The sequence below is a fragment of the Onychostruthus taczanowskii genome, unplaced genomic scaffold (assembly GCF_017590055.1).
Source record: "Onychostruthus taczanowskii isolate IOZ18803 unplaced genomic scaffold, ASM1759005v1 scaffold18, whole genome shotgun sequence".
NCBI lineage: Eukaryota > Metazoa > Chordata > Aves > Passeriformes > Passeridae > Onychostruthus > Onychostruthus taczanowskii.
In genome coordinates, this window is record NW_024499017.1 from 3,318,823 (window position 1) to 3,346,296 (window position 27,474).

Genomic DNA, 27,474 nt, shown 5'->3' on the forward strand with positions numbered 1-27,474 from the left:
ACCCACAAACTGCCACATGACAGCACAACAAAACAAGCAGAGCTCCCCATTTGAACCTTAGGGGAACATGTGACTTTGAATATATTCACAGGCAAAATTATGTGAGCCCCTCACCTTGCAGTGTTGTTAACAACTCCAGAAGCTACCTGGAGAAAGTGTTGAGTTCCCTGCTCATGCTGCAGAGGCACACACAGAACAGCCGAAGGCCTCAGCAAGGGCTTGTTTTGTGTGGCACTGCAGGTCTTCAGCTGCATCCCAGATCCCAACCAGGCTTTCGGAGCACATCAGCAAGGACAGGGAGAGCTGCTCCAGCACAGCGATCTGTGCACTCACTGCTCTCTGCTTTCCCAAGTCCCACAGAGTGGCTACAGGAGAAGGATCAAAGCAGTCACTGTGGCAACAGAGGAATCTCAGTTAAATGAGAACTTGATTGCTCTCTCCAGCTACCTGAAGGTTGTAGTCAGGTGGGGGGAAGGTTTCTTCTCCTCAGTAACAAGCGATACCACAAGAGGAAATGGCCTCAAATTGTGGCAGAGAAGGTTTAGATCGGAGATAAGGAAAAGTGTTGCAAAGTATTGGAACAGGCTGCCCAGGGAAATGGTGGAGAGATTTAAGGCATGCAGAGGTGGCACTGAGGAACGTGGGCTGGTGGTGAGTTTGGCAGTGCTGGGGGAATGGTTGGACTGATCTTAGGATCTTAGAGGTCATTTCCTACCTAAATGATTCAATGGGTCATTTGAGCCCTGACCTCAACCTCTGCAGCAACTTCCATGGATAACCAAAGTACAGCAAAGTATAGCACCTGATTTCCTCTGTTAAGAGTTTTTCTTGCAAAATTTTATTCCATGCTTACAGAAGGATAAAGGATGGGTGTCCTTGTTTTGAGTACAGAGGACCTCTCCCTCTACAGGCTACAATGGTTACAAGACATACATGGTAAATCCTAAGGCAGAATAAATTGCTATAGTTCTGTGGGAACCAAGACAATTAAAAAATGCATATGTTCTAAATCTGTGGTACATGAGACATCTGAAGAAATGCATTAAAAAAAAAAGTGTGGAGGGACAAAGCATTCTTTCGCTTTTACCAAACCCAACATTTCAAAAGAGTGACCAACACACTGTGATCAAGGCAATGCAATTACCTTGTGAAGCAGTGCTGCTGAGAAAATAAAGATACCATAAAATATAAAATCTGTTCAAATAATGATTGCTTGAAAAGACAGTAGGATTTCAGGGTGGTGATGTAAAATATCAGAAGGTTTGATGGCAATAAAAATTAACACCGTGTAAAAGCCATCTCCAAAACTGATGAGACACAGACATGTTTATGAAAATGAAGCCTAAAACAAAAATCACCCTTTAATTCTGTGTATTTATGTCACCTATTTGTTTTCTAAATTCTAAAAGGATACATCCAAACATTAAGTGCTCGTAAGTTTCAATGGCCTTTTGAGCAGCAGAATAACCAGTCACATGATCCTATTTTTGGTCATTCATGTGATTTACGATTCTAAGCTTGTGCTCTGAACGTATGACACTGCCATTCACACTATCCAGAGCTGAGAGCCCTTCACAGTGCTACACTGGTGTTGATAGCTTTATTAAGGAAGTACTACTACTGGCTGGCTAATTCTAATTAAAGGGTAAAGGGCAACTTTTTTTTGAAGTACTTGCTTATTTCTTTATGGGGGCTAGAGGAGCAGAGAAATCGAAGTTTTGATTTAGAAGCCATTAGGATTAAAAAAACCCAACCAAACAAAAACACAATAGCTACATTTATTTTTTAAAGTTCTTTTCAATTGCTAGTGAGAGAAAGGGAAATTGGAAAGAAACAGTCCATAGGGCTGGCTAAAAGAAGGGAGCAAACACAGAAAGTTTAGTGTAAATATTAACAATAGTCTTCTGAATAGTCTGAGAGGAAGACTGGAGTTTTTGTGATTAAGGAATTGAGAGATAGGAAGACAGATAAAGGTACAACATAAAGCTAAAACATTGAAGTAGCTTGCTTAAAGGCTTGTCTTCTAAACTAATGCTGAGTAAGACCCTGCCTTATGCTTGTAGCTACAGAATCTCAGTAGAGAAACTATTTAGAAATTCTGTACTCAATTAATTAATTATATAATACATAATTAAACATATAAGATACACAACAAATCTGATACTTAATATAATTTGCCTTAAATAATATCCTACCCATAGAAGCAACAGGTTGGAGAGAATCAGAAATATATCCCTCGTTCCCTGCTACCAAGGAATGGAAGACCTAGGGTGAGATTTCTGATTGCCTCTGTGCCTGTAGTCCTCACAGGCACAATATCCAACTGTATGTAATTCTGACTGGGAATTTTCTTGTATTCCTGAAATTCTTAATTTAGTCTTTAGGTCAGCTCAGAAGAGTTATGTAACTGTTCACCTAAAGTGTTTTTTTTTAAACTTTTTTTTTCTCTACTTATTTGCCACAGTAGATAAAGCTGTAGGCAAGACCCAAAAAGGTTTCTCACTTCAGCTGTGCTAGAAACTCCCTCCTCAAGCTTTTTGCTCTGCTGTCCTGCTACAGGGAAATGAGTCCTGTAACAGCTTTGTAGCTTGACACTTCAAAAAGAAAAATTATTTCAGATAATACTGAAGTGTCTTTGGCAATCAACACTTGTGGTTTAATGGACTTCATCTTAATACGTTTGAAAAAATATTATGTAAAAGAAAAGGCTTGTAGTTAACTTTGTTGGAATGTATGTGCCCTGTCAGCACGTTCAAGAAATGTATTCCGAAGTGGCTTGGTACGTGTACCTGCTGCTACACTCGTCCTGCCTGGCATCAGCCTTTGCCTTTAACAGGCGGGAATTCCCCTCGCTCTCCCCGCAAGCCCCCGGCTTTCAGCGGAAGACCTGGTGGTGCCACCGCTGGGTCAGACGAACTGAGTGCCAGCTCACGGGCTTTGCCTGGAGAGAGGGAGGGATAAAGAGCCTTGGCTAGCGAGCACCATGCCCGGTGCCGGTGTCAAACGCGCCCCGTGACTTCCTAGAGCGAAGGCGGCATTCCCGCTGCTGGGCGCGCTCCCACGGAGGCACGGCCGGGCCGCCCAGAGCGGCTGCGTGAGCGCCTCGCCAAAACGCGCCGGAGCGCCAAGTTTCCCTTTCCCAGGGAAAATCCCCGCTCCCCCCGCCCCCCGCCACCGCCCGGGGCCTGCCCCGCATCCCGGCCCGGCCTCCGCCGGAGCCTCCGGAGTAACCGCGCCCGGGATTGGCTTCTCCCGGCGCAGGGGCCATATTGGATGTGCCCAGCCCGCCGCACGCACCGCTTCATCGGCTCCGCGCCGCCCGCCCCCGCCCCGCCAGGGCTGCCCCTCCCGCGGGGGCTGCGGCGGGAGGGCGAAGGTGTCTCGGGAAGGAAACTCGCACGCTCCCGGGTCCCCTCTCCGCCCCCCGCGCATCCCCGCCCCGCGCACGCCCCTTCCCGCGCCCCGTCCCCGCTCCGCCCGCCTCTTCCTCCCCTCACGCCGCTTCCCTCCCTCCCTCCCTCCCTCCCTCGCCGAGCCGCCGTGTCAGCGCGCGGCGGCGGCCCCCGCGCGGGCGGCCAATCAGCGCGGGGGTGACAAATATGCAAATGCGCCCCCCAGCCCGTCCCCGCGGGTTCGCTGGGGCCGCTGGGGTCGCGGCGCGGAGCGAGTGAAACTTCGCCCCCCGCCCTGCTCCCCCCTCCGCGCGGGGCCCCTCCCGCGCAGCGCCCGCGGGGAGGAGCGGGGAGAGGCGCGGGGACAGCGCCGAGCACCGCCCGCGCCGCCCGCACCGCCCGCCGGCCTGCGACACCGCACGGTGAGTGCCGCCCTCGCCCGCCGGCTCCCGCGGGGGGGACACGGGGGGAATCCCCGCGGGGGGGAGGGGAAGCCGTCGCGCCCGCCCGCGGCCGCCCCGGCGCGGAGCTGTCACAGGCGTGGGGCATCGCCGCCTCCTGCCAGGCAGCGGCGGCGGCTCCGTAATGGCGAACCGGGCGGTGAGTACGTGCGGAGGGACGGGCAGGCCACGCTCCAGGTGCCGGAGACACCGGGCGGCCCCGCCGGCCCTGCCCGCCCCTGCTGCCGCCGGGGTCGGCGCGACGCGGCCTGCTCGGCACCCGGGCTCTCCCTCGCCGACAGCGCCGGGCGCGGGGCTCCGCGCCGGCCCCTCGCACCTCGCCGGCGGAGGTGGGAGGAGGAAGGGGGGCGGCGGCGAGGCGAGGCTTTTCCCGGGGGCGGCACGGGTGGAGCGGGCAGGATGGAGACGGCGGGGGCGCCCAGGGATGCGGGCCCCGCCACGGCGCCCAGGGGTGGCCGGGGGTGGGGGTGAAGTTTGAGGGAAGGAATTGGGCCTTGCCGGGGTCTCAGGGTGGGGGAGAGCCTGAACGTCCTGCCCTCTTACAGGTAAGAAGATGGCAGGGCGAAGGGGAAGAGGGCTGGTCTCCTTAGGGAAGTCAGAGGAAAAGGCTGCTTGTCCCTCTCCCCCACCGAGGAGGTGGCAGTGGGAGAAAAGGGTTGGGTGGATGAAGGTAGGGAAGGCAAAAATATCCCCGGCCACCTTCTGTCGTTTAAGAAGGGAGTGTGAGGTAGGGAAGGGATGCAGAGCCTCCCAGGCAGAACAGTGGGCATGGCAGACCTGGCTTCTCACCACATAAGAGAATAGAGGTGGGTAGAGGGAGGAATTAAAATAATTTCCCAGGGCAAGAGAAGCAGTAAGAAAAAGAGGAGCTGAGTTTGGCAGCCCACTGGCTTGGATTGACCGCAGCATGATCCGTGGGAGCAGGGGAAAGGAAGGTGACAGGGGAGGGTTGACAGTGGGTGAGGCGTGTCTGGCAGAGATGGAGGTGGGCATGCAGTCTGCTGTCCTCCTGGGCTGCAAGATTTCTGGGCTGAGGAGAGCTGGTGGTGCATGGCCACAGGTTCCCACTGCATGGGTGGAGACTTAAAAGGGGATTTGGCTGTCAAAGTGCAGCGTTAGAATTTACAGACTGGCGTTTTCCAGGAAGGGGCTGCAAGCTGACCTCCTCCGGGGATGACAAGGAGAGGATTTCGAGGCCAGTTTGGTGCTGTTGGTAGATGGCACTGGGTGGATGGGTGGCATGCATCTTTATTCCAGTGAATTGGAGAAATTGTCACATTTCCCACTGAGGCTTAACACACTGAAAGGTTAAAATCTCTTCATTTCTTCTTTCCACACAAATTTTTGTGAACAGGAATAAAAACCAGCTGGAAGGGATTCTGAATTCTCTCATTTTGGCTGGATAGCTTTGACAACAAGCTTGGTGCACACACTTTCAGTTTATAAGAAATGGTTTGCTCTCCTCACTGTTGTAACAGTAGTGCCTTGAGTATTTAGCAGCTGAGAACTTCCTTCAGTTATGAAAGCCATTTAACTTCATCAGTGTGAGAAAATACAGCTTGGTCTCCCTCCATTATGTAGAAGAGAGCTGAACTCTTGAGTGTTACAATCCCTGCTCATGGGGGACAAAGTAACAAATTGTGTGACAGGATAGGGTTTCTAGTTCTCTTGTGTATTTTTTGAGACTTTTAAGAAGTAGCCTTAAAAAGTAACTCTCCTCTCTCAGGAGAACTAGGCTCCTCCTGAAAGCTCACTGCAACTGTTTTTAAACCTGGATCATTCGACACCATCGAGTTCCCAGTTGGCAGGTGTGAGGTAAAAATAATTATTTCACCTTGTTTTACATGTAATCATTTGTGTGCAGTTATACATGTGTTTATAATTCAAGGCAGAATATGAATATATTTTATAATATATTAAAATACATTAATATATTTTGCTCATTTTTGAGGAAAAGCTGGATTTTTATCCTATCTCTGAATTTTAGTTTGTTGTTGCACAGATCAACTTTTTGTTAGTTTCACAAAGTAAATATTTTTAAATCAATAGTTATTCCTATCTTAGACTTTGTGAACTGTTAAAGAAAGAGTATAAATTATTAGCATTTTGGTTTACTGGTTTCTAGACAGCCTCAACACCTTATACCTGTAACTAATAATGACTTTTTCATTCTTCCCACATCTGTCAGATGAGGCTTCCAACGTGCCATGGACTTCAGTGCCCAGATTGTGTAAACCAAAGAGCAAAATTTAATAGACATGTTTTTGAATGTTAACCGATTCAGGGATCAGTGTGCCAGGCCCTTTGCCCATAACTCACAGGCTCATGGAGAAGTTGGTGGGAAGCAAGGTAGGATGTGAACTTCAGTTGTCGACAGCTCTGTGGTTAAGGACCATTGTGGACTCTCTTACCTTAAAGTAAATGTGAAGGAGCTTTTTTTCTTTCCCTGTTAGTGAGTAAGCTGCATCAATTTACTTTGCATTTATAAGATGACAAGGGCAGGCACCTAAAGAGTTACAGTGCATCTGTGTTGGTTTACTTTGTGCTAACTTGCTTATTTGTATTTAACCAAATTTTTTCTATTTATACAGCTTCATGCTGCTTTTCATGGTGAAGCCATACTAATTCATTTTTACTGTAAAAAGAAGTGGAATTTGAAGTTTTAAGAGTTCTTCAGGAATTTTGAGGATTCTCAGCACATTCTCATTTCTCATGAGCTGCTTGTGTGAAATGCTCCTGAAGATTAGTCCAGGAATTCAGTTATGCTGAAATGTTGATGAAAGTGGAGTGTGGTTTTTGAAAAGTATTCTTAGTGGTGTTATCTAAAAGATGCATGACATGAACCACTACTGAGAGACTACAGAGACCCCAAACCAGACAACTTTAATTTGTTTGCTTTTATGAGTGAGATAAGTTAATGATGCAGGCAGATTAAACCCAAAAGATTGACCTGCTGCTTTAAAATTGCTGGTTTTTTAAACCCATTAAGTAAGTGTACATTTGTTCTCACTTAGGTTTATAGGTTAGTTTTAAGGGTTTTTTAAATCTATCTTACAAGAAAAATATTCCCTATATTTATGGTATATGTATCCTTCAGACACTTTAAAAGTACAGATAAGCTGGACAATTATATATTGCATGGGTTCAGATTCCTTACAGTGCATTTTTTTCTTCTGTAGTCTTGTAAAAAGAAGTGCCCGAAGTGTATTTCTTTGATAATTTTCATGCAATTTAGGATGAAGTCAAATGGCATATCCTATTCATCACTGAATAGGATGAATAGGAATTCATTCTCTTTGTTTCCACCATTATATATGAACTGAATTCTTGGTAATGTTTGGTACTTGAGTTTATAAATCATCCAGCTGAAACACTTCTGTGTCTAACTGAAGTCTGATAGCCCATCACACCCAGATTCTTTCCTAACCCTAATTTTGTCAATACTTTATATTCTTCCATTGACCTATCTAGAGTTGTCCTTTTAATGGTCTTGGCTTTGTCAAATCACGGAGCTGTGAGCTTAATGAAGACTTGGAAATCTCACACTTACCTGGGCTCCCATTCTGTTTCCCAGTTCACTTCCTGTAGTCAGAAGTGGAGCCTCAGGAATGTGGGGTATCTGAGTACATGGGAATGGGTGATGGAGAAACCAGCTGTTTATTTAGTCAAACCTTCAAGAACTGATAGTTAACATTATTATATTGTTGAAGTATTCTCTTTTTCCTTCAGCAAAAGAAATTGTCATGATAAGAAGTGATTATTTTGCTGATGAAACAGCAACTGAAAAGTATTTGCAGCTTTTGCTTTGGCTGAAGGAGCAGCAAGATTCCCATATTTAATCTGTCCAGATCATAAATGTGAGAGTCAACTGAACACACAACTTTCTTATTTACAGTAGTGCAGGGAGGAGAGAGAGTTTTTAAGCAGTATTTTTTTCTACCAGTGTTACAGGAGAAAAGCATAATGTGGTTTACAATTACGATGTTTTTGAGTAATGGCAGTGTTGAAAACTTGCAGAAGACCAATTCTAAATATTTTTTAACAGTGTGGGTAATGAAGATTTATCTTGACTTGAGAAACATGAGAACCTTAGGAGTACTTTTAAAATGTGTATGTAACAGAATTCAGATGTATACTCTGCTACCTCCTAGAGAGAGCTCTAGTAATGAAGTAAAAGGCTACTTTTGGAAGCACCTTGGATCCAAGTTCCATTTGCAGTGCTGACCCTACATTACGTTCACTTTCTAAGGTGCAAGAAAAATGCTGTAAGATATGAAGCATTTTTTTTAAAAGTCAGAATTCAGCAGAAATTCATTGGTAAGGTATGGCATCTGTCAGTGAGCAGATGTGTTGAAATGTTCAACTTCATTCAGGCAGATTATCCAGGTGCTGCCAAATATTAATGTCTTTAGGCTGGCAGTGTACAAGTGATATATTTTTGTTTTAATCTCAAATCAAGAATTAGAATTTGCAAGAAGATGGAAGAATGTTCCTGTCCTTTTTCTGGAGACCAATAGTAATTTTGACTTTGTTCATTATCTGAGTCATATTAGAAAATGTAACTCTGGTTACCAAATTGTTTCCATCTGCAGTGTTTTCTTGGGCACTTTCCTTGCACCGCAAGAGCAGTATTGAAAGGTTTGTTCACTTTTTTATGCTGGTCACTAAAATTCAGGAATTCCTCCAAAATCTGTTCTGTAAATGGCTTTTGAAGAGAAATGGTTTTATTACATTTCATACTTAACACCCTAGTGAAGAAACTTTTAAGCTTTAGAAAGACTTCATTTATGTAATGCCATGAATATCTGATATGCCATGCCCATCTGATGTTCCACATGTTATCAGAAATCCAAGACTTGAGTGCAATAAATTTGTGTTTTCAATTACCCTGTAGTAAAGCTACTGTAGTTGTGGCTTCCACCTACATGAAAAACAGTGTCAGGTAAGACAATGGGCTTGAGTCCTTCTAATATGATGTTGCTGGTTTCAGCATGTAGTTCTTCAAAGTATTTTTTTGCTGTTTTTCAGAAGCTAAACCTAAATTTAGCTTCAAGAGACAGGTTTTTAGGTAAGTTTGTAAGAATTAATTCATAAATACTCTTGACAAAGAGATGAGTATTGTCCCATTTAACTGGGGAAGTTTTCTAAAAGTCCATTTTGACTGTCAGACTCTTGTGACTGAGTATTCAAGTCACAGTAGAAGTTGTCTGGAGTCTCTGTCTGTTGCAGATGAATTCAGGAACATGTCCTGACTATGCTGGAAACCATGAGACAAGATGAGAAATGATGTTTTGCTTGAGTTGTTAGTTTTAATTGATTTCCTAATTCAAGAACAGTATGCTGAACAAATTGTGAACTCAGACTGTTTTGCTTAACATGTGCCTGGGAGGAACTCTTCAAGGAAACTTTCATATCAAATCTCCTTAGAAATACTTTAAAAAAAAACCAAAAACCAAAACAACAGAAAATTTGTAGGCAGCTTCCCTCTGAATGGGGCAGACCTGTGACACAGATGAAACTCCTTACACTAGTAAATGTAGGATGTCTGAACCTGTTTTGTTTAGTAAAGTACTGCCATATCCTAATCTGGCAGTGTCAGGACTTGAAATTGTGCCTTTTTTTTCCCTATGCAGATTTCTGTCAATGTCAAGCCTTCACAGCTGTCTGTACTCATCAGTCAGGATCCATAGGCATCTGTAAAACAGACACAATCCTTTGCATTGTTCTAGTTGGTACTTCCAGGTTATAAACTTGCAGTAGTTCACAAAGATGCTTATCAGGGTAGAACATGGGAATTATTGGAAGATAATATTATTAGATTGTGAATTGAAAGAGGGCTGTGCTCTGAAGTCTTCTGTCTCTTATGTTTTGTAATGAAATCTTGGTTTAGGCCACATGTGAAAATAAAAAGGTTTTTTTCTGATTTTTAATGCAAATGTTTCTCTGAATCTTAAAATGGCCTTAATATTCCTGAGGAAAAATACTAGAATTCAGACACATATTTTGTAGGTCTAATTTAAGGTGTAACACTGAAATTGACAACAAAACAATAGAAAGCCTGTAATGTTTACATCTGAAATCTCAGCAGCACCAGAGGATTTTCTTTTTAAACTTACAAGGAAGTTTTTGTAAGTCTTGCTAGTGATCAGAAGCAAACTGCAAACTATAAATACATTACACTAACTGTGTTACTCTCTTTTGACAACTAAATTTCCAAAGAGACATTTGTATTTTGTACAGATACACTAAAAGGAGAAAAAGTTGGGTGTAGTGGAATTCAAACCTGAAGAACAAAACGTGGCAAGTTTTTGTTATCAGTATTAGAAAGAAAGTGATTAGAAGGTAATCAGTGAAGTCCTGAAATTTATGAAAATCTCTACAGGTACACTTCAGAAAAACAAAATTATAATATTGTATGAGCAGTACTGGTTACTAATATGGATTCCTTCAGTAGTCTGGTGGCCAAATGCATTAACTTCTTAAGAGCTGTTTTCAACAAAATAAACTGACTTGGGGATTAATTTTGTTCTTTGCAATAAGGTATTCCCAGCTCCTGGTATCTTTCTAGATTTCTGTCAACAGCAGCATAATAACATGTTGTCATTCTCTGTATTATTATTGTCCCTTTACTGCAATTAATGTCCACAAGATAAAAATGACAAAATAGAAGGTATATACACACTTCTGCCGTTTTCATGCAAAGGCTAATGGGTTTGTTAAACAGACAAGAGGAAGGGTTAAAACTAAATTGGGAGACTGTGCTGAAGCAGCAGATCTACACCTACATGTTTTGTTCTGCAGGTGTGCTTTGAGGGCAATAACCTTTGGCAGAAAGGTGAAGAAGGTAGTTGAAAATAATAATGTCTTCAGCTGATGCTGTTAAATTTTCTAAAGGTATTTGCCAAGATTGAAGAGATAAAAGCACACAAGGATGTTGTGCAAAACTAAACTGTTTTATTAAAATTTACATGATGTTTTAAAAACGAGAAATTTGCGTAGCTACTCTCAACTAATTGAAAGTAGTTATTTCCTGTTAGAAAATGTGTATAAAATTCTGTGGTTTAGTGTGCAAAATTAGAATCACGGAATCTCAGGATGGGGCAGGTTGGAAGGACCACAGTGGAATCACCTTGTCCAACCTCCCTGCTCAAGCAGAATTGCCCAGGGCACAGGGCTGTGTCCGGACAGTTCTGGAATGTCCCCAGCGAGGGAGACTCCACAGGCTCTGGCCAGGCTGTTCAGTGCTCGGGCCCTGCACAGCAAAGAACTCCTTGCTCGTGTCCAAGTGCAACTTCCTGGGCATCATTCCTGCCCCTTCCTCCTGTCCCATCGCTGGGCACCAGGAGCAGAGCCTGGTCCATCCTCTGACACCTCCTGCAGATATTTAGAGAAGTAGCCAAAATATTGTTGTTTGCTTTTTTTTTTTTTTTTTAGTAAGAGTAATGCTTAATATTTACTAAGAGTAATTTTTTAAACGTATTACACTTAACAGATACCTATATATGTGTATTTAAAAGTTCACATGCAACATAGCTTATGTGAGAATCTGTGGAGATAGATCCCATTTTGGAGCTTATAAAAGCTCTACATTCCTTTTGTGTGGCTTTCTCTTTGTCACTTCATATAATTATTAGTAAATCTTCTGTTGTCAGAATATTTTTTGTATTTCACATTTAGAATAATGTATTGCAGACCTGATGAATGTATATCTAGTTACATATGGGTTTTTTTCTTCCTTTTAATGTAGGATTTTTCAAACTTTTAAGTATTCCAAAATTGTCTCCATATTGGAAGCTGTTCAAGCAAGTGGACACTGTTCTAAAGAGTAAGACGCATTTTTTTTTTCTCTTTATTTTGAGGATTCAAGAACAATCCAATTGAGGAAGGATACACAGCTGTTTTAGCCAAGAACTTAAGATAGCATTTGTCTTGTATGGTAGCTACAGGTGAATTGGGTTTCTTTTTTTACTATTGAACTCTTGCAGGTAGAATAAATTACTTGATTGCAAGTTTTCAGTTTTTCTTTTTTCAAATAATAAATTTTTGAATGCCTCTATTCAGTCAGTGTATATATTGTAAAATCTTTATGCTTTGACTTATTTAGCCAACAAAGAACTTCTAAATAAGCAGAGATTGCAAGCAGAGAGCAAGAAAAAAAAAAGATTAAAATGTTGCATAAGACCTAACAGTTAAATAATTTCAAACTCCTTTCTAATTTCTGAATGTGAAGAGGACTTGTGCATGGCAGGAGATCTGTTTGTATGGTGGCATTTCCAGTACAGAAAAAGGAAACATATAGAGCAAGTTTTCTGTCTGTTTTGATACAAAATTCATATCAGTTCACATAAATGGTAAACAAAGTTAAAGATATTTTAGCAACTTCCCCCTAGGTATAGGTTGTGTACATGCTTCTCTCATACGAATTTTAGAAAAATACTTCTCTGCATCAAGTGTCCCTATTGCAGAGCAGAGAAATTTTATTTAGCAACCTTGGAAAAAGTCTTGGGAAGTTACTGAATAATAGGAGGAGGATAAATGTATCAATTTATGTACCAAATTAGTACCAGATAATTTTTTTTTTCTGGAACATTGCAGGATTTGGTAGCTGCTATAACCAATTTATATCTTCCACATACATTACAGCATTGTTTCAAAGATGTAGGGAGAGGAAATCATTGTGTTAAAATCTGCTTCTCAATGCAGTATTATGTGCTATGTTATCTTTTAACAAAGTTTAAGGTTTGATCTGCAGTAATAGTTGTGCAAAAGCGTTAAAGACTTTGGCATCACCAAACTGTATTTAGGAAGAGAGGAATCATTGTATTGCAATAGGAGGATTTCTGGTGCCTTGGACACAAGCATATTTTTGAAATGGAAAAACACACTGGTGTAGAATATCAGTTCACATACAAACCTTCTGTCTGTCTTTCAATGTTAGAGGGTAGTTTTGTGTGCTTTGAGGCTTTTATACAGTGGCCCTAGAACCCCTCCATGCACATTTTCCCTTAAACTTTGTAATGTTTTGAAGCCTCTTTCAGATTAAGAGAACCTCTTGAAACTGAGCTCCTCTACCTACAGCCAAGGCAAGGAACAGGATAAAACTGTCATACAGGTATTCTCTACCCAAAAGGCACTGTCAGTTCCCATTGAAGTCCGTGTCAGAGTAGAACAGCTCACTGCTGTTAAAAGACATGTACAGGGCTTCTCAGACTGACAGGTTTAAAACCTAACTTCAAAACTTTTCTTTTTGCTGTTGTTGGTTTGGAATACTTAAAATCCTGTCTTAAAGTCAGCCTGAATTTCTGGTATTGTGGCACAAACTACCCTTCATCTTAAGGGGTTTGTAGACTTCAGTTGGTTTTAGTAGTCCTACAAAATGAATATGTACCTGTTTACCAGACACTTAGAAAATCATAGCTACTAGTGATTGTGTATTAATTCTGGTGTTCTTGGTTTTATGGTATCTAGTGATAGTTTTTGAGTTTCAGGTATTGCATTTGAACGTACCCTCCTGAAGTTGGTTATTGTGTGACTTGTTTGACGTGCTTCGTTTTCAGGTCTCTGATGATGAGGTATCCATCTGGATTTAAAACACAGCTCTGAGCTTTTCAGTTCTTCATTAAAGAGATGTGTTCTATATTCATGGGTAAGAATATTTTTTATTTTGACTCGGGCCATTTTCTTAATTGTCTTGTAATATATTTTTAATTTAGAAGATTTCAGCAACTTAGTTTCGTCTTAAAGGTTTATCAGGAACTCTTACAGTATAGGGTTCATTAGGTGCTAGCTCTTTATTTTGACCCAAGCTAATAACTAAACTTTGGAATTCATATGTCTAAAGATTAATGCTCTAATTAAATCACTAATTCCTAGTATTACAGACAAACAGTGGCATACAGGTAAAGAATTTATAAATTGGTCTGTGGTTTGAGATTCATTTTCTGATATATATATATATACAGTCCTAAGGACTTTAACTCTGCATCTTGCCATACATCTTTGGAATTTAGAGTTTTGGAAAGAAAGTGATTCTAACTTGGAATGCAACCAAAGCAAAGGGTCTGAATTTCATGCAATCAAAACAAACAACAACACTTCTTCTCAATAGCATAAACCTTACTTAGTCTGAAGAAACTTTGTGGTATTACACACACCTGCACTTCAAAACAATAGGGGAAAAAAAAACCACAAAAGACTTTATAGAAAATATCATTTTTTTCAAAAAGCGGTTGGTATTTTTAGTTTTTGTAGGTTTCTGAGGAAAACTGCTAAGTTTAAGCTATGTTTACTTCATACACTACAGAATTTGTTATTATGTAGTCTCTTCATATATTAAGTATGGCTTGCTGAAATATCATTTTGAGGCTTCATAAATTTACCTTGAGTTAAAAATTAATGTTAACATGGATCTCTTAATGAAGTATAGTAAGTAGCCTAAGCATTGCTGTGGGGCCTTTTGATACCATGTTGTTTTATACAGAGTTCTGTGATATACTTTCTCTTTGGGCTGGTTTTGCTCTGTTCAGCTTAAGCAAAGTTGTTCTCATTAAGGAAGATCTGCCATTCACAGTGAAGGCAGACATGGTGGAGAATGGTAGAAATTTGCCTTCAGTTGCATTGGAAGATGGATTTTCTACCTAAGTAAAATATCATTCGTGTTGTTTGCTGCTTTGAAATTCCATGAACAACCTTAACAAATAAATAGCTACTGATGTCCTTTTTTTTTTTCTTATTTACATTTGTTACATTTATTTCCCAGAGTCTACCTGCATGAAAGGAGGAGAGGTGGAGAAAGGGAGTTTGTGCATGTCTGGGGAGTAGAGGAAGGGAAAGTGTTACATGGGCTGTTTGGTGCAAGCAGGATCAGTGTAGGTATGGCAACAGACTGCTGTGATTAGTCTGACAGGCACACACAAGCAAGTGTGCTCCAGTTCTTTGCTCTTACTTGGAGCTGGAACTGTAGCCATGGACAGGAACTCAGTTCTGAGAATTTAGTTTAAGCCCATATGTTTCAAATCTTCATAATCTTCAAATTAAAATTCAAGGTACTTGAGTGATATTTTGAATTTTTAGCATGATGTCTGTGAACTCTGTAGCAGAAAGAGAATTCTAAACAAAACCAGTATGTTGAGGGTATGATTTTACTAAAGGGATGGCTCATTACTCAAAAATAGTTAGAAATGCATAATTAGAAATTCATAGAAATGGAAAGTAATTTTAATCTCAAATAATGCATATGTATATATACAGTTGGATGTATGGGTTTTTATTTGGGCTACCCAACCAAGTTTTATCCAAATTTTAATAATTACAATAAGAAAATGCATCTTTTCAATCCATATTTAGCTACAGAGATACCATGGCACTCCAGTACAGACAGTCCTTTCTGTTATGGAATAAAAGAGTTTATATCTACTAAATGTTCTTTTTTTAGTCTTTTATATTACTGGGATTTTGAGGAACTATTCCCCTCTGTGCCTTTTAAATTTAACATGTACATTGATCTTTAAATCTATGATAGAATATCAATTATATTGGCACATGAGCAGGAAGTAACTTCTGTGTTATTTAATTAACTCAGTTTTTTGAACTTGGCCAAAGCTTTAGTTAAAATCTGACAAGTAATGATAGTGTAGTTGTCTTTTCATATTGGGAAGGGGATATCTCATTTCTAAATATTGTGCAGAAGTGATCAGTTTTTTGAGTGTCTGGGTTTTACATCTTTTTTGATGCAGTATTCCATCTGCTAATAGATGGGCAAATCACAGCAAGCCACAAAGCTGTCGTGTTACATAGCATTTAGCAAATACAGTGATTTCTTCAGTCTCTAGCAGACTTCTTGTTTGTTATGCCTGGTTGCATTTCTTCCCTAAAAATCCCCAAAACTAAACCCTTTGCAAGCATATAATGTAAAACTCTTCCCTAACTATGGCTCTGTGTCCTTTTCCCACAGTCTGGATTTCTGTTATGTCATGCTTTTATGTCTTGTTTTAATTCTTTGTGGTTGCTAACTTGCCCCTAGCTTCTCTCTGAGATGGCTTCTGTTATTTTTCTGAATAGCCATGGTTTCAACTTCTTTTGAGGAAAAAATGGCCACCAAAGTCCCTGATTTCTCTTATCTTTGGTACTGTCACACATCAGTCATGTGAAGCAGTGCTACCTCGTGTATCAAAGTATGAAAGTGTGGCTATCATGGCAGAGTGCTTAAGCTCCACCTGATTTACTTGGTTATAACTAGAGTAGCTTGTGTTCTGTTGTCACTTCAGCAAAAGTAATCAAAAATGCCATGAAATAAATGAAATAAAACACATTAGAATTTTTTATTACATTCCTTTTACTCCTACCCCCACTTTATTTTCAGAGTGAAATTTACTATTTGTTCTGTTTCTCTATGAGTTCAGGTTTCTTGATGTATTCTGTGAAATAGATCTTGTTTTTCTTTTCTTCTGGTATAAGACAGACATGAAGTTTCCTTGAAGACTATGGGTAAAAGTACTTCCCTGGTCAAACCCCAAACTCTCTTTGCAACAGACTTGTGTTCAGGCTATATATAGTGGTATTCTTTCCAAAAGAAGTTTGGGTGGTTGGTTGGTGGGGTTATTTTGGGGGGTTTTTTGTCACTTTACATAGAAGGTGTCTTCATAATAAATTTATGTTGGTCAAATTAGCTGGGAGAGGTTTCTCATGTATCTAGCCTTCATATTTCTCAGTTTGGAAATTCATCGATGCTATCCAACTTGCTTGGATCCTTGAAGCAAAGCTGACAACTTCAAGTTATGTTTCCTGTTTATACCTGCCAAGATTTATTTGTGTTATAAAACCTTTGCATTTTAAAAGGAGAGTTCATATTATTTGTTCACTATTTCCTCTTTTGTTTTCCTTGTACTGAAAGGAAGTAGGAAAAACAAAGATGGAAAGTGTTTCTTGGTTTTTGAGCCAAGAAGTAAATTTCAGTGAGGCCAGCTCTGAATGTGCTGCAGTAATTCCAGCTGTTCTGCAAGCTTTTCGCCATTTCCTTACTGTAAAACAGGAAGAGGTTGTCTGGTACATGTGACTTTTAATACAGGGTTCTTTTAGTCCTGTTGAGTAGTTCTAGACTTTTATAGTTAAGAGTATGTATACTAGTTAAGGATTGTACATCCTTGATATCTATTTTGCTAAAGATAGAAGAAATACCTCTTTTTCCCTCTCTTTTTTCCAGTTTGCAAAAATTGATCAGACTCAGTATGTAAACTTACTGATACAGGCTTCAAATTTAAGATTTTTGTGAGTATTTTTATGATAGCCTGGAATATGACATTTTACCCATGGCTACCATAATTTCCATCTTATCTTTCCTCAGGTGAGGTTTCTTGAATTACATTTGTTCTGTCTCTATGATATTTTTTTCCTTGTACTTAATCTGAATTGGTTTTCTTCTGAGCTACAGTAGCTCTTTCCTGACTTATCTTTAGTGTTGAGATAAAGTAGGATGAGATATCATTATATTAGCAGTGTTGTAACCCATGCCAGGCCTTCTACCTGGATCCTGCTGCTTGTTTGTCATCTGTTGGAAGGTGTTCCATTCTGGGAAAGTTATGTTGGTTTTCATCATAAGTAGACAACTTAATCAGTGCTAAAAGATAATGAGGTCTAATTTATATTAATGCTTTCTTTATCTTGGGACTTTAGGACATCCCAACTTTAAGCAATAACTTGCAAAGGTATAATCTGGGGTCTACAGCAGCTTTGCTGTGCTAAGGTGTCATCTTCTAAGCTTCTGTCACTTCTTTTTTATCATCCTTGTTCTCCTCCTCACTGACACCATACCTGCTTGGTGTCTCTCAGGATGATAGAGGATCCCTCTGTCCTTTCTCTGTACACACCAGAAGTCTCATGTACTCAAACCCTAAAGGAGGTTTGTGAATTTAAATCTGGCTTTATTCTGACTATGGTCACACCACCCTCAGTGGCCTGGGAGTATGTGCAGAATGGGTTTTCATCAGCTTGCCAAGAAGTACTTTGGGCTTAGTAGGTTCAGCATGAACCTTTTCCATCAGAAAATATTTCAGATTTACAGGGTGTTCATTTCTGGAAGGATCCTATACTCATTTTATTCTTAGGAAACTTCATTAATGATGAATTGCAATTTCAGGTGAGCTTTAATATGAGGGTCAGGAATTAAAAGTTATATTATGTCTGGATTTTTTTTTTTTTTTCCTTTAATTAGACACATGTGTTGACAGGATAAAGGAATGATTATTCCATGACGGTGCTCATTTAAAGTGATTGCTTCCCTATTCTACAGAGGTACCAGTTATCTGGGGAAGTACATTATCACAGACACACATTTTCAGTCATTTCCCATTCTGTTTGATTACACTATAAATGTGGGAGTTTTTAGGCTAAAGTTAAATTTACCGTGCTTTTCAATTCTCCTTAAATCCCTCACTACAAATCAGTTAATTGGTGATCACTCAGTGATACTATGAATAAATAGTTTCAAATGTTTCACAACTAGGTGTGCAAACTCCTTTGAACCAAAGCTTGTTCTTTTTGTGTTTTCTTTTTATCAATGTATTCATTCTCTCATCTTTCCTTCTAAGAAGAGTCTGTTATGTCCTAAGTGTGATAAAATACAGTTTCTCAGGACCTTGCATAGTGCAACTTAAATAGAAGAAACAAAGTATCCCAGTTTCTCCTAATGAAATTAAGCCTTGACTTAAATGTAGTTTTTAATGTTTTTTGTTTAAATATACAGAATTATTACATACATATCACATATGTATGATTTTTTTGCTATAAACAAATTCTAATCTTGGAGTACTAAAACCCAATTGTGGTGCAATTTGGTAGTTTTAATTAATACAACCAAGGAGAAACTAAAAGTCTGCTTTGAGTGAATAAAACAAATGAAACCATTACATTAAAAATGTATTTTTATAAGGGGCAAAAATTATAAAACCTGCACAGGGCATCAAGTATAAGCAAAAAAAAATTACTTGATTTTTGGTGTAGCTAAAGTTATGAGCAAAGTATCAAATAGCCTTAAAAGTGCTCGGAAGGGTCAGGAAGGATGAGGAGAGTAATTAAATTTTTCCTTTTTTTTTTTCCTCTCACTCCTCTCCCTCAGGATGCTTTAACACCTGAAGACGGATGTTTCATTGGAAGCACTAATGGCTGTTGGCATGCCTTGGATAAGGTGGTGACCGCTGGATGTCATTTGTTTCTGTTCACTGTGGAGAGACAAAATTGACTCCATTTGGAGTTGAGAGCAAAAGCAGAACAGACCTCTCAAGATGACTGATCCTATGATGGATTTTTTTGATGATGCCAATCTTTTTAGTGAGACCTTAGAAGGTTTGTCAGATGATGCCTTTGTTCAACCTGGACCTGTTTCACTTGTTGATGAATTGAATTTGGGTGCAGAATTTGAACCTTTGCACATAGACTCACTGAACCATGTGCAAGATGCTCAAAATCAACAAAAGATGAGTGAGTTTGATCAGCTGAATCAGTATGATTCACTGAAGCTTCACTCAGTAAATCAGTCTTTTAATAGCTCAGCTGACAATGTCTTATCACCACACTCTCAATTCAATTGTTCACCAGTTCATCCGCAAAACCAGTCCAATGGGATGTTTCCAGATGTGGCTGATGGCAGTCCTATGTGGGGTCATCAAACTGCCACAACTGTTTCGAATCAAAATGGGTCCCCTTTTCACCAAGGACATTCTCAGTCTATGCAGCAAAACAAAAGCTTTGTAGCACACCATGACTTTGCCTTATTTCAGGCTAATGAACCACAGCATCAGTGTGCCTCGCTACGGCCGCAGCAGAGCAGGAACAACACGGGGCAGGATGCTCTGAGTCAGCCAAAAGACTTCATGGAAGTTAATGTGTCTACTTCCCTCAGAGTCAGTGTTAACCACCCACCTTCAGTTTCTAATCCATCGACTTCACAGCAGCCTCTGTCTGTTCAACAGTTTTCTCAAACTGCAAGTGCTTCAATACATTTTTGTGGGAATCAAGAAGGAAATTTTGATGGACAGTCCCCAACTATTACTCCATGTTCTGTCAGTAATAGTCAACAATTTTCATCTCCGTATTCCTACTCTAATAATCACATTTCTCCTACCAGCCTTCTTCAGCCTACAACAGCCCTCTCTACTAGCCAGCAGACACACTCTATCTCTGACTTCACTGGAAGCGATGCCTTTACATCTCAAACAGGGACCAAGCAAGAAACAACCGAGCACATGTTGAATCCTAACACAACTTTGAATTCAAGTACTTTTCAAATGTTGCATTCTGCGCATCCTCAGGGCAACTTTAGTAGTTCGAAACTCTCTCCTGTGAATATTAATTTTCCAGCTTCTACTGGTTCTGCTTCTCAGATAAGCCATTTCACCGACCCTATTGAAAGCAACGGTTTTACATCTTTAGATGACAACTTACTTCATCAAGTGGAGACTCACAGTGAACCATTCACAGGACTTGACCCAGATGACCTCCTGCAGGAAGACCTTCTGCCACAGTTCGATGACTCTGCGTTTGTTCAGGATAGCACAAGCCATGTTTTAGAGCATGACCTAGAACACCACATAACCCCACAGCAGGTGACACCGTCATCCGAACTTGGTCGGGCACCGTCTCAAACCCAGATCCATCCTTGGCATTCTTCAGTTTCTAATCAGCACCTGCAAGGCAGAAGTCGTGCAACCTTACAAGGACAGGTATGTAGGGATTTGGGCAGTGGGGGTTTGAACCATCTCATTTGGTTGATGGGATGAAATGAGTAATAGTGACTGGTGCTTCAGTCAAAGCATAACTGAAGTGTCTGAGCTGTTATTTGAAGAAGTCTAGTTTAGGAGGGAAAAAAACCTAACCAGTTGATGCAGGCATTGCTTGCTCCTGTTGTTTTCCTATCACTGCAGAAAGCAAGACTACATGATCTTATTCAGATAAAATGGTGTTGCTCCTTCTGCTGCTTGTACTTCTGAAGTGCAACAGAGAAAATTTACTGGTTTATGATTTTGATGTGAATATAATGGCTTATTGTCTTGAAAATTACTTAGAGAAACATGTTTTTAAGACCTTTGGTATGGTTTGTATGGCTAATTTCCTGCAAGAATTGTGGTCACATTGCTCTGTTCTTTGCGTTGTGTCTTTGTGCTCATGGTCATTGCCTAAAAATACACACTTATTATTCTTGATTTTCATGTGTTCAATAATAACAGAAAATGTATAAAAAGCTGTATGTTGGATTTTGTTACTTTTGGCTAAACCAAAAAATTCAGCAGTTGTTTTAGTATAATGTGCCCATCTACTGCAAGTATTTGAGTCCTCCACGAGGAGGACAAGATGACATAAAAATTGTTTGCTATTTTTCAATCTGTGCATTTCAAAACAGATGCAACTCTGACATCAAACATAATTTACAGCAGACGGCCTTAAAAAGGTTTTAGTAACTGTTACTTCTGTATTCTTGCTACCAATATTCTCTCTACCTAAGAATACAGAAAGTTGCCTTTCTGGAAAGAAAAAAAATATGGGGAAGGCAAGGACCTTAACTACTGATTTTTGCTTCTCTTAGTTTGTAGGACACAAGCCTGTGAAGACAATGTAGCATTTTTCTTTCCCCTCCTGTTAATTTTAGATCATTAGCGTAGAGATAAGGGCCTAACACGCTTAATCTTTGGTCTTGGTTCAGTAGATTGCTTCTCCATTACAACTTCTGCTTATGTTTATGGAGCGTGTAATTGTCAATTCCTACCAGTGAAACTTTTTCTGTAAACTGTGATGTGATGTTAATGGAACAGGGATATCCAGCAGTGCAGTTCAGATGAGCTTGATTAACTGAATGATGCAGTAGATGCAATCTGTTGGTTTTGATAAACATTTCCTTTCTCCTTCCCTGCCTAAAAAACAAAAGAGGATGCACCCAAGTAGCCACTCTCGTCAGAGATGTCTGTAAGCTGAAGACAGGGGCTGCAGCAGCTCGCAGGGGGAGGTGAGCCTGTTGGAGTGTGTGTGCAGTCCTGCGGTGGGAGCAGTGCCCCATTCCCTGCCAGGCTTGAGGGGCTGGGAACGGGGCTCTGGAGGCTTTTGGGCTCCCTGAGCATACTTGGGGTGAAGAGGAAATGGATTCCAGGAAAAGTGGGGGTGGTGAGAAACACAGGGATTAGTATCATTTTTGAGGAGCATCTGGGATATAAGCCAGGCAATGAAAAGCAGGTCTAATAAAACTTTCTGGTGCTGTGACTTTTGTGTTGTATTCATCAGAACCTTTTCAGACTTGCTTCGATCTCACCGACATCAGTTTTAGCATTTTGCTTTGTATCAAGGAATAGAGGGAAAGTTCTGAGATATGTGGAGAACCTTTAAAGTTTAGGGGTTTGGTTTTGTTTTTATCATGGTGTGAAAACAAAACAACTTTGCAGTATTTGAAATTTTAATGTTTTTCCTCTTTGAAATGAAGCAGCCGGAAACCAGGTAGTTATAAAATTGCTTGGTTTGGTTTTTATTATTTTGGGGTATGGAATAAATTGTATAAATTGGATTCTGACCTTGAGTTTATCTGGTCAGACAGATGTTTAATGTTTCCTTCAGAAACTGGTTGTGAACTGGTAGTTGTCAAACTGTTTAGGAATGTACAGAAGCAAACAATGCAGAAGCCTCCTTAAATCAGTGGAGTATGTAGTATGAATAGTAATGGAAATGTATTGCAATTACTGAAGTGTTTCAGATCTGTCCTTTGACTGACTACAATTCTAAGAAGGGCTTTAGTTGTAATTCTCACTTCTATTCTTTGATCTCTTTTTAGAATTTCAAGTTCAAGATGAGTTGGTTCTGTTAGAGGTTTTTACAAATGTGTGCAGTTTAACCAAGGAGGAAAAAGATGAGGTACAGGGAGAAGGAATTTTGATTGTCTTGAAACTGGCTGGCTTTAGGCAGGAGTGAGTTGGGAAGGGATTTTGACAAGTTTCATGTAATAGTTACGGTGAACTTTTAATTTTTTAACAAGACAGTGTTTCACACTGGCATTAGTACATATGGAGGAAACAATTACTATTGAATTTAGTTGGCTTTTTTTCAGCAGTTTCAGTTTGATAATGGTTGATGTTTTCTCAGAAAGAATAACTTTATTTTATAAAATAGTTAATGAACTGTAGGTATTGGAACAGACCCAATATTAGACAACCAAAGATCTTTAACTGTAGTTAGACTGAGGTTATTTAAATTAAGGAAGAACATTAAATACTTGTTTCAGTATTTGAGAGCAAGCATACTCATAACATTTTTACTTGTATGGTTATTCTTTTGATGGAAATTAATTTAAAAATTAATACAATCTTCAGTGTAATAATGCTGCAGAATTAAAGACTGTCTTATAGTGCTAATATGCTTTCTGCTGTAATTAGATCAGAATTGTAAATAAATTGCACCCTTAATTTTACATCATGCATTTTTCATCAGAGTTAGTTTGAGAACAGAAAGTAAAGTGAAATGCTGAAGATTCCTGTAGCCTTAGCTTTGACTAATACAAGACTTCTGTTCTTTTAACTCCACTTAAAACTGGTTTGAGTTTGCTAAGGCTAAATAATCTATTTACTTCTCAGAAGGATAAAAAAAGGCTTCAGCATTGTTGTACATCTTTAGAAGAAAAAGGAAGTTGAAAAGATAATGTAAAGTATAAACTGTTGGGAAAATAATGTGAAGTATAAACTCTTGGAAAGATAATCTTAAGTATAAACTGTCTTTAGAGAAGATTACGGCTGTCTCACTGTGTATGTTATGTCTTCTGGCTGCACACATGAAAGCAGAGGAATTGAGATAAAAATAATATAAAAATGAAAAATATACTGATGAAAAATAACATTTCATTAATAATATGAAGTGCTATAGGATGAGGTGGTAGTCTTAGTTCTTAAATCGCATAATTATTTTTTTTTCTTTTTGTGACTAAAAGTTTGGCACCTAACTTGACAATTCAGTGTATTCATGAATTTGTGTAAAAACTGACTTGAAACATGCAAGTGCTTTTATGCCTGCAAGCCTGAGCTGTCCTACAATTTCTTTTATAGCAATAGATGACACTAATTTTTTTGAAAGAATTTGTCTTGCCCTCGTTGAAAGTTTGACAAAGTCTGAACCTCATAGATGATTGTTAGGGTGGTGTTGTACCCCAGGACATTTGTATATATCAGAGTGGCATAACCTCGTATATGAGCTTATCATCAGAGAGGGAATTAACTCTCACCAGATCCACATCCAGATTTATGTGCTGCTGAGATGTCCTGAATTGTCACAGGCTGCTCATGTCTGACTCTGCTATCAGATGGCACTTTTATAACAACTCTAAGTTCATTGTAGACATGTATCCCTTGGATTACTCCACTTGTAAAACTCTTATCCTGTTACTGGTTGCTGTTCTACTTGTGTATACAATCGTGGACTGTGAAGTTTTTATGAGAGATACACATAGTAAGCAGTGATGTGCTTTCCTGGCTAACTGTGAGATCTAAGTCCATACAGCTGCTTAATATATAAGCAGTTATGGAAATTGATCAAAATAAAGGATACAGGATTTGTACGTATATGTATATACCCTATATTGTATAGATATAGTGATAGAGTGTTTCTTATATTCTGTATGGTTCAATTTTAAGTAAACCTGTAACAAGGAATATATTAAATTAAAGAATTGATCATACTACACAGAACTTCTCTGTAGAAGAGACTGGCTATTTTGCATAGTAAGTTTACAGGTTATGGTTCCTGAGTGTTGGTACAATACAAGATTTTAAAATTATGGTGCTGCTAGGTGCATGTGGCTTGGGAAGCTGTGCAATATTCAGTGAGACTGAGCATAACAAAATATACATCTGAAAATCTGTCCTAGTTTGCATTATCTCACATCTTTGCATCTAGTCAAAAGTTGGACTTGATGATTTTGGGAGTCTTTTCCAACCTTAATGATTCTATGATTGGAAATCTAGATGTCTGTTCCAGTAAGCATTTGGGTTCATTACAAATCATATCTAGTAATTTTGATATGTAAAAAACCTCCATACCCCTACCATGGATTATTCTTCCTAAAGTGCTGAGTAGTGCTGGTATAACTCCCACTAAGCATATCCAATGTTCTTATATTTTTCCTTTAATTAGGGTCAATTTTATGGGTGACATCATATTAACAAAGTAAATCTTTGCCTGAAGCTTCTTTTTAAGCATTTCTACAAGTTGTATGCACTGGATTTAATTTTTTGTGCCTCAAGAACATTTTTTACCTTCCTTGTAGGAACTTAAATCCTGTACCACAGTGAGGCAGCAGAATTCCCAGCACCTAATAAGTTTATCATCTATGCTGAAGTAATGAAAACAATCCCTCCACTGATCACCTTTATGCAATATTTTGCAGGGTTTTTTGCTTTATTTTAGTGGTTTGAGAAAATCCTGCACAAACATGTGGGATTGACCATGGCAAAGCTGTGTCAAATGCCCAGAGTTAATAAGAAGAGTAGGGCAGCATCTCTGAGCTTAAGTAGTGCAGTTCTTGGAATGAAGTTCTAAATTATAGCTGTATATAATAGAATGTTTTCATTATTAATCTATGGCTTTTTGCCAATAACATATTAATCGTGTAAAGACCAATGTTTTGATAGCTTTATTTATAGTTGAATGTGTATGAAGCACTTGCTTTTGTATATATAATATATTTTTATATAAACCTTTTGTACATTTTATTTTTTAAAACTGGAAATTGCATTGGTTGGGGAAAGAACGTACATGTTTGTGTGATAAATTTGTAATACATTTATTGAAGAGTATAATTTTTATTGTCTCCATTTTTATTTCCCCTGTTTTGGCTTTCAAAATAAAACTGTATAGTAAGGGAAAGACAAAAATTGCTGGGCTTTTCAGAACACTGAAAATGTGTGTATGCCAGAGTATCTCTTCTACAGTTCTAAATGCTTTATGAGTTTCTTAGTAATTTCTGATGAGTGGAATTATTTTTTTTTCACAATTTTTTGGGTCGTGTTGCTATCATGAATGCTTTTCTTAAACCTTTTTTGAGAAGGTCTCTCTCAACCTTCATCACTTGTCAAATAATTAGGCTGTCCAATTCTTTGTGTATGTTTCCTCCTTAAAATTAAATAATTGCTGTTTTAATGATTGTCATAATATAATAATATTTTTTTTTTCCCTGAGAAAATTGCACGCTCTTTAAATACCTACTATAATTGTCTTTGAAATGTGCCAAAAGAGAAGCATTTTTGTAAAAAGTAGTTAACAGATGGCAGGCATAGGAAGAAAGCTTCTCGCTGGGTCAAATTGCAGGAGTAAAATAGCAAGGTGAGACTAGTTGATAAAAATAAGTTAAATTGATATTAATTTTTTAATGACAATGCAGGGTAAGTGTGGTTGAATAATTTAAATAACTGTTTGGAATTAGGTGTCTTGTTAACATTGAAAAACTACAAAGCAATTCATTAATAAGAGAGTACTGATATAATTGTGGAATCTTAGTGTCTGGAAGAAGTGGTACCTAATTACATAGAAAAGAGAAAACAAGATCCATGTTAAATTGTCTTCTAAAGACAGCAACCCATTCTATAGGCTGTTCAAGCTGTAGTTCAATATATGCCTAAACTATAATAAATTATCAGGAAAAAAACAGTTTTAAAAAAAAAAGCCCCTATTCCATTTCACTCCTATTTCATTTTGTCTTGTGTTAATGCAACGTTTGGGCTATGAACTGCATGGGGTAACTCTTTCAGGTACAAAGAAATACAGAGAAACGTAGCCGTTTTTTTGTCACGGGTGTTTTTCCAGAATACAAGTTCCTGGTTCAGTTCTCTCAGTTGCTCAGGATCGTGTTCCCTAGCACAGCGCAGGGGGGCTTGTCAATGCACACAAATACCTGAAGGTGTCACGAGCACAGGACCAGGCTCATTCCAGTGGTGCCCAGTGACAGGACAAGGGAGACAAACTGAAACTCAGGAGCTTCCATCTAAATATGAGTAACAACTGCTTTAATGTGAGGGTGACAGAGCTTTGGAACAGGCTGCCCAGAGAGCTCCTGGAGTCTCCTTCTACTCAAGAACTGTCTGGACACCATCCTTTGCAGCCTGTCCTGCGGGGTGGAACTACCTCTACGTGAACTACAACTGCATAAACTACTTCCCTTCCCCCAGCCATTCTGTGATTGTGTGACAGAGGAAGGAGTGGGAGGAATTATTTTCTGCAGTACAAGCAAAATAATTGTGTGTGGGTCTGCAGCATTAAATGCAAAGAGAGTGCAAGTGGACTCATTGTGGCGCTGTCCATTGGCTCCAGTAACCACTAACCTGCTTTAACTAACACTGTTATCTAGACTCTGCATTTTTGAGTGGCTAGGAACATATCATTGCCTGTAAAACTTCCACAACAGCATTTTATCTTGAGACATTTTATAGAAAATCAACACTTTATGAAGTGTTAGTGAAGGGTTATTACTGAAAGAGCAGCAGAACTTGTAAAGATGTTAACCAGTAGTGTGGTTTTGAAGCCAGAAAATCTGACACTTTTGGAATTCATGTGGCTTTTCTTCAGATGTCTGTGTGTTTTGTGCACTCAGGTTTTGCAATTTCTTTTAG

The 27,474-nt window shown here is 39.4% G+C and overlaps 1 protein-coding gene across 9 annotated transcripts in view; it reads left to right on the forward strand.

Annotated features, from left to right (window-relative positions):
- The first annotated feature begins 3,541 nt into the window (after positions 1–3,541).
- Positions 3,542–27,474, forward strand: part of CHD9 (chromodomain helicase DNA binding protein 9) — an 87,660-nt gene continuing 63,727 nt past the window's right edge. For 6 of the 9 annotated variants that reach the window (XM_041400402.1, XM_041400393.1, XM_041400400.1 and 3 more), the window contains exons 1-4: positions 3,542–3,814; positions 11,601–11,678; positions 13,411–13,499; positions 18,966–20,568. In XM_041400402.1, coding sequence (XP_041256336.1) covers positions 19,132–20,568 — 1,437 coding nt within the window. In that variant the 5' untranslated portion in view covers positions 3,542–3,814; positions 11,601–11,678; positions 13,411–13,499; positions 18,966–19,131. Of the gene's footprint in view, positions 3,815–3,972; positions 3,993–5,579; positions 5,669–11,600; positions 11,679–13,410; positions 13,500–18,965; positions 20,569–27,474 lie in introns of those variants that run through there. The other 3 variants (XM_041400396.1, XM_041400395.1, XM_041400397.1) reach the window with 3 other exon arrangements.